This window comes from Antedon bifida, chromosome 8 (genome assembly GCF_963402885.1).
Source record: "Antedon bifida chromosome 8, ecAntBifi1.1, whole genome shotgun sequence".
NCBI lineage: Eukaryota > Metazoa > Echinodermata > Crinoidea > Comatulida > Antedonidae > Antedon > Antedon bifida.
This window is the reverse complement of record NC_136233.1, coordinates 12,814,786-12,827,059: the sequence shown is the minus strand read 5'-3', so window position 1 is coordinate 12,827,059 and position 12,274 is coordinate 12,814,786. Positions and strand designations below refer to the sequence as shown.

The 12,274-nt window shown below is 35.1% G+C and overlaps 1 protein-coding gene across 3 annotated transcripts in view; it reads left to right on the top strand.

Annotated features, from left to right (window-relative positions):
* LOC144849666 (pyruvate dehydrogenase phosphatase regulatory subunit, mitochondrial-like) overlaps positions 1-12,274 on the top strand; it is a 36,774-nt gene that overhangs the window by 23,065 nt on the left and 1,435 nt on the right. Inside the window, exons 1-16 of one of the 3 annotated variants that reach the window (XM_078706654.1) lie at positions 297-439; positions 2,979-3,318; positions 3,925-4,058; positions 4,477-4,558; positions 5,175-5,338; positions 5,711-5,832; positions 6,262-6,376; positions 6,630-6,782; positions 6,885-7,009; positions 7,200-7,392; positions 7,896-8,045; positions 8,153-8,289; positions 9,469-9,617; positions 10,714-10,921; positions 11,382-11,471; positions 12,007-12,189. In XM_078706654.1, the coding sequence (XP_078562780.1) occupies positions 3,035-3,318; positions 3,925-4,058; positions 4,477-4,558; positions 5,175-5,338; positions 5,711-5,832; positions 6,262-6,376; positions 6,630-6,782; positions 6,885-7,009; positions 7,200-7,392; positions 7,896-8,045; positions 8,153-8,289; positions 9,469-9,617; positions 10,714-10,921; positions 11,382-11,471; positions 12,007-12,189 (2,289 nt within the window). In that variant the 5' untranslated portion in view covers positions 297-439; positions 2,979-3,034. Of the gene's footprint in view, positions 1-296; positions 440-2,978; positions 3,319-3,368; positions 3,453-3,596; positions 3,615-3,924; positions 4,059-4,476; positions 4,559-5,174; positions 5,339-5,710; positions 5,833-6,261; positions 6,377-6,629; positions 6,783-6,884; positions 7,010-7,199; positions 7,393-7,895; positions 8,046-8,152; positions 8,290-9,468; positions 9,618-10,713; positions 10,922-11,381; positions 11,472-12,006; positions 12,190-12,274 lie in introns of those variants that run through there. The other 2 variants (XM_078706656.1, XM_078706655.1) reach the window with 2 other exon arrangements.

Below are 12,274 nucleotides of genomic sequence, written 5' to 3'. Positions count from 1 at the left end.
AACGTCCAAAATTGCAGGGAAGGGGTCTTTAAAATATATAGTTAAATTTAACAAAAAAACCATTGGCTGGTGGCAGCCAGTTCAAATATTTTTTTGCTTTTTTATTACAGTTTTTTTCAAATAAATAATTTGTTTTTCGATCTAAGTTTTGGTCAAAGTGGATAAGTATTATGTGACATTAAAATGGCATATTAAAAAAAAAAATTAGAACTATTTTTTCAGGGGGACAACATCTTTAATAGTGATTGTCGCCCTCTATAAATGGGCTGGCCTGGATCGGAGAGGGGAGAGGAACGTACTACGTGACACAACCTGAGCTTAATTGCTCTAGGCCTAGCTAGTTAATAGTTCTAGTCTTTCTACACTCTTTTGTTGGTGAAGTAATTATTTCATAGTCGTCTACCTAGGTACTAGCCATCGGCTTAATGGGATTGCAGTTGTAAGTAAAGTAATATTCTAGTCGTGCTAGCCAAATAGGCTATTATTAGAGTAGGCTAGATAGAGATAGATTTTTTGCAGCCGCCTTCCTTTGCTTGCAATCTCCTTGCTTCTTGCTGATTCAGTTCGTTGGCTTGACGTAACTTTCTAACTATAGCTAAACTACTTACTAGGCTAGGCCTACTCGTCGTACATAGTAAATGCATTCTACCTTATTTAGTGTAGAATTTATGCTACCTGCACTGAAACGGATGCTTTTTTGTTTACATCATTAGTACTATCCCTTGATCTAGTAGGCCTCGGGTCGTCGTCCGTCCACGTCAAATGCATGCATCGCTACTACTGCTGCTTGAAAAATAATGTCATCAAGTGGATGACGTCAGTTTTTGACAGGGGTTCTGTATAAGTTTTATGACGTCATTTTAAAACCCAGGTGACAGGTGTATTATTAGATTTTTGTGATGTTCATCATATAAATCAATAATAGGCTTTAAGGTTTTCAAAATTATTTTCTTAGAAGGAAAACTATATAAACAAAAACAACAGCCTCGGTATAAAAGAACACATTCGTAATGTTTGTCGTGGTGCTTCCTTTGGAATTTACCAGATCGGCCAGATTCGTAAGTACCTTGACAAAACATCAACTGAATGTCTTGTTCATGCATTTGTTTCATCTCGTCTGGACTGTCATAATAACTCGGTTCTGTACGGCCTACCAACTTCTTATCTGTCTCCTCTTCAACGAATCCAAAATTCCGCCGCAAGACTTATCACTGGCTCTAAACGTATTTCTCCCGTTTTTCGTGACTTACACTGGTTGCCTGTAGTTCAGCGCATTCGTTTTAAAATCCTGTTGCTGACATATAAAGCCATCAACGGATGTGCTCCAGCCTACATATGTGACATCATTACTCCATCAACCAACTCTTCGCTTCGTTCATCCTGCAGACTTCTTCTAAAACCTGGACCCCGTTCTAGAACTTGGGTTTACGGTTATCGTGCTTTCGCTGTCGCAGCCCCAAAACTCTGGAACACTCTACCCCTCGAAATACGCTCATCAAAATCTGTAATCACATTTAAAACTAAACTCAAAACTCATCTCTTCAGAGAAGCATAATCACACGCTACTACTTGCACAGATCTTGGAAAACACAGCGCTTTGAAACCTTTGTCTCTTGCGCTTTATAAATGTTATTTATTATTATTATTATTATTAATTAATATACCGCCGTAGTTAAATACAATTATCTAAAAATCAGACCTCGTAACTAATTTAAAGATGTATTGTCCCCCAATAACATGATAAATGAAGATTAATTAAATCAGGCTGTGAATACCTTATTTTGTAGTTAATATAAAGTGAATCACTTCTGTAGGAAAAAAAAAAAAATAAATAATGCTTTCACTTGTAAAATGACAAAATAAATGGTAAATACATTTTTTTTAGATCCAATTTTTGGTCAAAGTGGATAACTATTATGTTACATTAAAATGGAATGTTCATCAAAAATGTTTTTAGAATTATTTTTTCAGGGGGACAATACATCTTTAAATGCCATCAAATCAAAAACATTTATTTCCAAAATGGTGACATCACCAATGAAGCAAATGCTTGTGTCAGGGACGGCAAAACAAAACATACAAAAGCAAACAAAATATATATATATACGGTATATATATAAATCACAGAAATGAAAATAATAATAAAAGACGTCAAGCGGTATACATTTCAATTGCAGTATAAATCATATTACATTTTCAATTAGTAGAGGTAAATATATTAACCAAAACATGGCCGCTACGTATCATTTGATAATAATAATATTTTGCAATATTTTTGAAACTTACATTTTGTGTGTTTTGGAAACATTCCAAGGTTTTGCACCGGAGTATCTAATACTTTGGTGAAATATAGTAGTCCTGTGTTTTGGGAGATAAATATAAGATGATGACCCGGGGGATGACCTATAGTGTTGTAATTATAGAAATTAACATAGAATTTAAACATCGTAAAATCTAGGATAATTATGATGAATACAGTTATGAACAAAGTATATCTTTAAGTGGCATTAGATTTCTTTAAAATAGGACCTGTGAGCTGTAAAAGAAGTTTTTTAAATTATACGTATGATTCTTTGGAGCAATGTTAATTTAATAACATTTGATTGAAAAGTATTTCCCTAGACTACATTACAATATGAAAAATAAGGAAGAACAAGAGAATTATATAAGGTACAAAGGATATTTACAGGAACTGAACGTTTAATTCTGTTGATTACTCCTCTACTTTTAGATATTTTAGTTGATATGGTATTTCCAAGTTAACTGCTCATCAATGAAAACACAGAGAAATTTATTGTATTTTTCAAAATGTTTTTAGCCGCGTGGACGCGACTCTATAGTTCACTATGTCAGTCGGTCGGTCTGTCTGTCGGTCCGGTATCACTATGCATTGTAGCATGCGACTTAATGGCTGTTGGCCTTGTTTCTTTTAAAATTGCCTTTTTGGTCTGTTTTCAAAATGTGCTTATTTTTTTCAGGAAAAGAAATGTCAATATGAAAACCTTCTTGTATCGTACTATATAGTGCAATAGCCATGACTTTCTGTATCGGAACAGGGTTTGCCTGTTTCTCATCAACCATCAGAAGACGCCTGTACTCTTTGCCATGGTTCAGAAGTAGCAGACATGCGATTCAAACTTCAAATGGCATACATATTCAAATGAGAAGTGATGATATAAGCAGTACGTCTGAAACGAGTTCTAACATGCCTACTCAAGCCAGGGTTGTGGTGTGTGGAGGTGGTATTGCTGGCATCTCATTGTCTTATCATTTGGCGAAAGCAGGCTGGACAGATGTCTTGCTATTAGAACAGGGAAAGTATGTCTATTAGATCAGATTTATATTACTATCACCATGAACCTCGACCATATTACAGTCATTCACAGGTGGAAGCACAGGTGGTTTACAAAGAACAGGTGGTGCACAAAGCGCAGGTGGTGCACAAAGCGCAGGTGGTGCACAAAGTGCAGGTGGTGCACAAAGCGCAGGTGGTGCACAAAGTGCAGGTGGTGCACAAAGTGCAGGTGGTGCACAAAGCGCAGGTGGTGCACAAAGCGCAGGTGGTGCACAAAGCGCAGGTGGTGCACAAAGCGCAGGTGGTGAACAAAGTGCAGGTAGTATAATATCAGGTGGTCTACAAAGCACACAGGAGTGATTAGATTTTAAATTGTAATTGTTTGTAACTACTGGGGAGTAGCTTTGCATCAGGGTATTGAGTAATTGGTCAGATGTCCTAGCCATCAGCGCAAGCTCTGTGGTCTAGAGGTATGAATGCCAGTGGGTGATCTGAAGGTCCAGTCCCACTATAGAATTACTTGCAAATTTCTCAATGTACTTAGTATGAAGTACACATTAGTCAGAGTAGGGAAAACACCTGACCAATTAGATTTTACATATCTACTATCCATTCTATTATCTCACTAGATTAACATGTGGAACTACATGGCACTCGGTTGGCCTGGTTGGACTTAACCATAGTGTTGAGTTCATTGCCAAATGCCGCAAGATGAGCAGTAATCTCTATGAGAGTTTAGAAGAAGAGACCGGAATGAGTACAGGTAAAAGTAATCTACTAAAATAGATAAAATTAAAATAATCTTATTATGTTTTAATGCTGTTATTTCGGCTCCTGTTATTGATGAGACATCCTGGTTACGGGCGAATCAAGTTTTCATTTGTAGAGGAAGAAGATTATCTGGCTTTCTTTTACCTCATAACAAAGAGCAAGATGAAAGAAACTAAAGTCATACATTATTGCATTGAAAATGTACTGGAGTTACTGCAGTAACTGCAGTATAGTTATTTTGAATTGATCCTTAAATGTAAGAAAGGTGATCTCAGGAATTAGATTGAGTAATAAAAAACAATTTTTATTTTCATGGTTGTTTATTGTTGCATTTTTAAACAACGTAATTTTCTGTACTATATCATGCATTGGAAATAGGTCAATTAGAATGCTATTTTGTCTCACAACAGGTTTTCTTCGCAATGGTTCTATAGCTGTAGCTCAAACAAAAGAGAGAATGACCTCTTTCCACCGGTCAGCTGCCATGCTCAGGTATACAATCAATTGTATACTGCACAACTAATATGATAATTTTCACATTAGCGTCATACTTGATCACAAAATTCTTTCTTTCATACATGGGTTGTTTATTTTCTAATTTTAAATTTATGTTTTTTTCATTAGCTCAGCATATAATGTATATTTCTTGCAGTTTTCTATATTTTCCTTGTACAGTATACATTTAGTCTTTTAGAGTAGAAATAAACTACAGTACTGCATAGTACACAATCTGTAATCTTTATTTATTTTCTGTCATTCTTCTTTTCATGGGTTTGTTACATTAATGTAACAAACCCATGAAAAGAAGAATGACAATTTTATTTCTATTCTTGAGTCCAACCAAGAACTAGTGTTGCTCCATTACACAGTGTCGACAATCTGAATACTTCCAGGTTGTTTGAATTCTTCTCTTGCATAATTTCCTCATATTTCCCATTTCTAAAATGTGGTTTCAAAGTTCAAACCATGGTTGACCTTTTAAACCTTTGAATAATTTCTTCATCTTTCCTGTTTATAAATATTCATTTCACTGCTAACAGATTTAGAGTTTTCATTTTTCCATTTACAATATATTATATTCAATCTCAATATTCATTTTTTAATACAGAGGAAAAGGCGAAGATTTTCAAATTGTAACTCCTTCAGAAATTGCATCACTCGCTCCGTTTATCAAAGTTGATGATCTGGTGGGAGGTGTTTATTTCCCTCGAGATGGACGTACAAATATATCAGACACTGCGGCAGCCTTAGCAACTGCTGCTAAGAGAAGAGGTGATTTAAATTTTCTTGTTTGCACTTGTACTTTGTCTGAAAATGCTTTTTTTTTCTTTAAGATCCATGCTTTTGCTAAATAAATGTAAACTTTATTTGAGTACATTTAACTGTAGAAAAATAATAATACAATTTTCCTAAAAATGCTTTTTTTTTCTTTAAGATCCATGCTTTTGCTAAATAAATGTAAACTTTATTTGAGTACATTTAACTGTAGAAAAATAATAATACAATTTTCCTAAAAAAATGAAACATGGACATTGTAGAGTCAACTTTATGATGAAGTTTTATAACCTTAAATTATTATCATAATTATCCTACTCTGTCTTTTGGAATGAACGAAATTAGATCTAAATTCTCATTTCATTTAAGGTATCACAATACTAGAAGGAGTTGAAGTTGAAAAAGTATTAACTAAAAATAACAGAGTGACTGGTGTTGAGACTAGCAAAGGCACTGTAAATTGTGAATATTTTGTAAATGCTGCAGGGCAGGTACAGTAGGCTACTTTGGTGTTTAAACATTCATGGAATTCTGCCTTAAATTATAGTTATACTAAAATGTATATGGAAAGATACACTATAGAAAATGTATTTGTAATGCGATTTATACAGTACAACTGTCTTAAAGCTCAGTGGACTAGATGCTACAACTTTCATCTCCCCTAAGGGTCCCTTCATATGAAGCTACCACGTCCAAATGGTGTTCATTGATGGAATCGTATACCCGGATAACCACCTACTTTTATAAAAGATGCACACGAACCAGTTGTGTATACTGGACAGTTTTGAGTTCACATCCGAGAAGAGAAGGGTCAGGTATTATAGCTGTGGTTCGGTCCTAACCGCTTGATGAAATGTCATATCATTACAATCGATACAGAAACAAGCTTGTTTCAAATATACCAATCATGTCTTTTTCAGTGGGGTCGTGAGTTAGGATTAAGAAGCTCACCAAGTGTCAAAGTTCCTTTACATCCTGTTGAGCATGGTTACATTGTTACTAAAGCTATTGACAGCATTTCACCGTCAATGCCATGTAAGTATGTTACGCTTCCCCCGATTGCTTATCTCTACAATAGCAAAATTAAAATTGTACTAGAAAATGCACCCATATATCCATAGGCCTACACCAAGAGAAGAGATATGGTAATAAAATGTTTTGACTTAGGATACAAGATATGCAGCAAGCGTTGGATTTGAACATACCAACGTCAACAAACTTTGCCACATTCATTTTTATAGGTATGTTTATGTAATTGAATCTTCCATATATTAATTTTTATACATAGATATACGAGATTATGATGGCAGGATATATATTATAGAGTGGAGTAAGGGTCTTTTAAGTGGATGCTTTGAAGAGAAGGCTAAACCGATTTTCATGAACGGTATTCTAAAACCTTACGAGTTTGAAAGCCTGCCACCAGATTGGGACCAGTTGCGTAAGTGACATTTGACAATACCTACCAATTTGTAATACCGTATTATATAATAATGATAGGATTGATACTGTAAAATTTGTTTTTTCACTTTGTTTCTATCAGAGCCTTCACTCGACAGTTTTTTACTTCGAGTGCCATCAGCAGCCACAGTTGAAGTTCAACAATTATTTAATGGCTCAGAGAGCTTTACACCAGATGGCAACTTCCTCTTAGGCGAGGTGCCTGAGGTAAGTTTTGTAATGTAATGTTTCAGAGAGTTTACCACAACATAAATGCCTTTAGGTGAGGTACAGTCAGTATCTGAGTGTAATGGTTGAAAGAACAGGTTGGCAATTTTGTCTTGTACTTGTGGTAAGTGTTTGTCATGGTTGAAAGAACTTTACACAGGTTATTATAGTTATTATTTTTTGGTTTTAGGTTGGCCACTACTTTGTGTCGGCTGGTTTTAATTCTGGTGGCGTTGCATGTGGTGGTGGGGTTGGTAGCATTCTTGCTGATTGGATAATCAGCGGCAAACGTCCTAACAACATCCTTCCTGTTGACATTCGTCGGTTCACTAGTTGCCATAATAACCCATCATTTCTCAGAGACAGAGTCCAGGAAATAGTTGGTAGGTAATTTATTAGTTTGTATTAGTGTTTATTATTCTTTACTTGAAATTAATAAATTTTATCATTTTGACAACAGGATTCAGACCCATGAGAGTTGATATGAGAAAATCCATGTATCACATACTGCATAACATGGCCTTTCCACATTAAAACACTGGCTCTATTTGGAACACCAAAGTTTGATTCAAGACTGTCTGGGAATACAAAAAGAGCTATTATGGCAAATGATAAAGGATACCTGACTAAAGGGTTAGGGTGAAAGGCATGGATTCGATACCTGTCTGTGCCACATTGCTTGTATTCTTTACACAAATACTCCCATTGGCTCATCCTTTAGTTGCTGACCCGATACAGATGTGCACGATAAATAACTTTGTAGGTTCTGTGCAGAGTGGGCCTTCTTGGAGAACCGTCTTGTACAACCTAGATGTACACAAATCCAGTAGGTAGAAGGTAGTACCTTAGTACAAGAAATTTCACTAAACATTTACTTGTTTTGAAGGTCGGCACTATGCTCTGAATTACCCTGGTGAAGACTACAAGTATGGCCGAAAACAGAAGTGTTCACCTCTCTACTCTAGACAGAAGCAGGCCGGTGCTGTATTCGGGGAATATATGGGCTATGAGCGTCCAAAATATTATCTAGATAGAGGTACTATTTTTAATGGGAATGTCTTTATTATTTATCTTAAAATATAATTAGTCGACATCACCTAAAAACAATAAATTTTGAATGTCTCTATTGTTTTGTTACAATAGATGATTTTTTACCCATCAACCCTAAAGGAACTTTTGGAAAGCCAGCCTGGTTTGATAAAGTTAAAGCAGAATACTGGACCTGTCGTGATTCTGTTAGCCTTATGGACATGTCAACATTTGCCAAATTTGAAATAAAGGTAAATACTGACTTAAATTGGTATAATATTCCAATATTTAAAGCCCCCTTTCCTACGTTTTTTAGATCTAATTTAAGATCACAAACTATACTTAATGTAAAAATAATACTATATGGTCCTATTGCGATAACTTTTTTCGTCTTTAAACGGTTAAAATGTGAAAAATAAGTCGATTCTAATAATTATAGCGGCCCGCTATAAATCCCAAAATGCATTGCGTGCGGATTGATATTTTTGTTTTTCACCTGTAATTCGCCCACTTTTCAATCGATTGTGAGGCCAAAACAAATGGAAGACTCCTAACTTTTCAGCGAAAATACCGGGTTTTCCCCAATTTGTATCAACAGAGTCTGGCAAAAATAGAAAGACAATTAATGCAGCAACTATACAACGTCAGGCTAGGTATATAGCTAGCGTACGATGTTCGTACGTTACCGATGTTTACCAGCTAGGCCTACAAAACTAAGCCTAGCTAGGCTAGGCCTAAGACCGTCCACGAGAGGTCGATCGCCGCGAGCTACTTAGGTAGTGCATTGTTTCTCACTTTTTATCATAATTTACCATAAAACGTACATTTAAGACAAGGAATGACATGGTTTAATGTTTTTAAAGTGATATATATGTATTATTTTCCAAAAAACGTCCAAAATTGCAGGAAGGGGTCTTTAAGAAGAAAGCCTTGATTGCATATAATAGGCAAAGTTGTCTAAACTAGTAAACTTTACCAATAATTTTGTTTGAAAAGTCTGAGTTTGCCATAGTTAGAAGTTTGTATTGCCTGCCTACACTAGTTGATGGTGGCTGTTACTTTGTCTATCTGCAGGATCATGACCTGAGTTCACATACAGTACCTCAGCAAACAAATTGTTCACACCTACTTCTTTTCTCTTTTCCTAAGTGTGTTAATAGCAGTACACTAGCAAACTTTAGAAAACTTGGGAGTTTGCTCAACAAACAAACTTACTTATTTTGGCCTGCAACAAATTTATATACTTTCTTAATGGCTTCACATACTCCACTTAGTACTGTAGCTCGATACATATTGACTACACCTACCAACAGTAAAGAAACAGAAACAGGTTTTAGCATGTTAGGAATATTAACTGTTCATGTTGTTATGTTGACTTTTTATTATTCTTTTAATACCTCCTTTTGTTTCAATCATTTTTATTATTTTAGTCTGATGGCTATGAAGCAACAGACTTACTGCAACGTCTTTGTCCAAATGAGATGGACGTTCCTGTAGGGACACTTGTCCACACCCCAATGTTAGATGAGAATGGTCACTACCAAAATGACTGCAGTGTGGCTAGGCTAGCTGAAAACTGGTATGTTTAGAGAGGTGTTGTAATAATATTAAGACAACGTTCCTACCTCTGCTGTGTTGGGATTTAATCTTGTTGTTTTATGAAAGTGTATGTAATAATGCTAATATCCATTTTTATTAATATTCATTGTTCCTGCCCTAACAGTGATGATTTGTTTGTATTCAACATGTTTTATAACACTTTATGAAATAAACATAACATAACCTTATTAATATTTTAATATTTAAGGCATCCTATAATTTTCGCTGTTGGATGTAGTTGAAATAAAAAAAAAATTAAAAAATACTGTACTATGTCCATTTCCAGAAACTATGATTTTATTTTGGTAAATGTAAGTAGAGTAAATTTTTTTTCTACCATCTTTGCAACAATTTGCTGGGAAAATAAGATCAAAATAGTTGTTATCATTGAATACTTATGTTTATTCCTTGACATACATTGAACCTAGATCAACTGAGCTTTTTTGCAACTTTGAACAAAGTTGAAGTTTTTAAATAACCTAGCAGGGCCTAAGCTTGATAGAAGTCTTCCTGATCATTTCTTGGCTTCTAATTAATTTAAAGAACTGTCTACAAATGTCATCATAATCCATCAACAACGAGCATGCTTTGCAAAATGCTAATAGTTTTCAAAACAAAAATATACCGTTTCGAATTGAAGAGTGCCCTACAAAACAACATACTATATATGTATATAGCAGAAAGTAGAGGACCGTATTATCTAATCTGCAGATAGTACTGTTTTGATCTTATCAGATCTCTTCAGTGCAGCTCAGGTTTCGAAATATCATTTGTGGTTTGTCTTGGCCCTCTGTGTTTGTTTTCTATTTCTGCCCATCGGGCAACTTTAATTGCTATATTTTAATGTATATTTACTGATGTTTTTAACTTTAAGTTTATTTTTATAAGTGCATTGAGGCTTGTACATAATGTGCTATTCATTATCATCGCCGCTTTAATGATAATGTTCTTATTAAAGATTTTAAACTACAATATTGATATTCATTTTTATTCCATAGTGAAAATTGGTTATCTTCTTTCCACCATTATTGAAAAATTTGTTACTTAAACATTACTACACATTCTGATTCATCTAGGTATTTTATCATATCGCCAACACCGCAAGAAACCAAAGCTTTTCATTGGATCTCCCAACATTTACCTGAAGATGGGTCAGTTCATTTGCATAATGTTACTGGTCAGTATGCAGGCATTAATGTGATTGGTCCAAATGCGCGAGAACTTTTACAAACTCTTACACTTGATTCCCTAAGTACTACAGACTTCCGTCCATTTAGTTGTAAGGTAAGAATGAAAGTTTGTTCACATGCTGGAATTCAAAGTAGCTAAAAAAACTTTTTTTTATCAAACCTGTTTTAGTTTAATTGAGTGTAATAATTCGTAAAAATATCTGCTTAGGTTAATTTGGATGACTTTAAGCTCCACACTGTTCCAAATACTGACATTAAGTTCACTTTTTAATATGCCTGTACTAAATAATTATTGTTGAATAAGAGATTCGGTTCAAAGAAGATGGGTGATTTTGGGTGAGGTCGAGTCTGGAGGCTTAAAAGGTCGTAGAGGCCTGTGGCGGATTCTCTTTTTATGCATGTCCACAATATTGTTTGCAAATATCACAAAGCTAGAACAAAGCTAATTTTCAATATCCCAATATAGATAGATTGTAATATTTTGTTTATACTTCCAGTGAAAATATTTTTAAAAGTGAATTACAGCATTCTCTGTCAATTTTTGTCTTGGATAGAATATGAGTATCGGTTATGCTAATGATGTGAAGACTATGAGTATAACACATGTTGGAGAACCAGGATTTGTTCTTTATGTACCAAATGAGGTAATATATGACAAACAGACTACTGTCTTGTCATTGGCTGTAAAAGCTCTGTGGCTGCCATTTCTTCAGACATTTTGACATGGCTGAAATACACCAGTACTGTCAGTAGGGTTCTTTTTAAGTGCACAGGAGCCAAATGCGTACATGTGAGACCTCCAGTCCTTATACAAGTTATCTACCATCAGAACTACATGGTCAAGGATTATCTTGAAACTGTGCGATAATAGGGAGCTTCAGATCTGGAACGACGACTAGGTCAGGTCAATCTATGTTTCATCGGTTGTGCCCTGGACCTACATAGGAACCATCAAAACTGTGTTAAGGTGGGGAGCAAGGAAACGCATCCCAAGGCGCACGATGAAATCATGTGACATAGTTTGGTCGTCGATCATGGCTAGCATGGTTATAATTTGCAGTGCCACTCAGCCACTGGACTTGATTTGCAATTACTACTGTACAATTTATACCCTATAAAATTGTGGTCTGGTTTGATGTTCAATTTTTGTAAATAAGTTTTTCTCTCTTTTATTTCCAGTTTGCACTGCCTCTTTATGATAGTGTTTGGAGGGCAGGTCAAGATTTTGGAATCCAAAAGTCTGGTTACCTTGCATTGAGATGGTTGCGTATTGAAAAGTTTTTTGGCTATTGGGGAGAAGACTTCAACTCAAGTCATACACCTTTCGAAATAGGAAGAGAAACCAGAGTTAAACTTGATAAGGTAATTTTTGTTAACCATATCTATACGTGACATATATTATATGTATGTATTTACTTAAATTTTTATTATTATTAATTCTGTATCT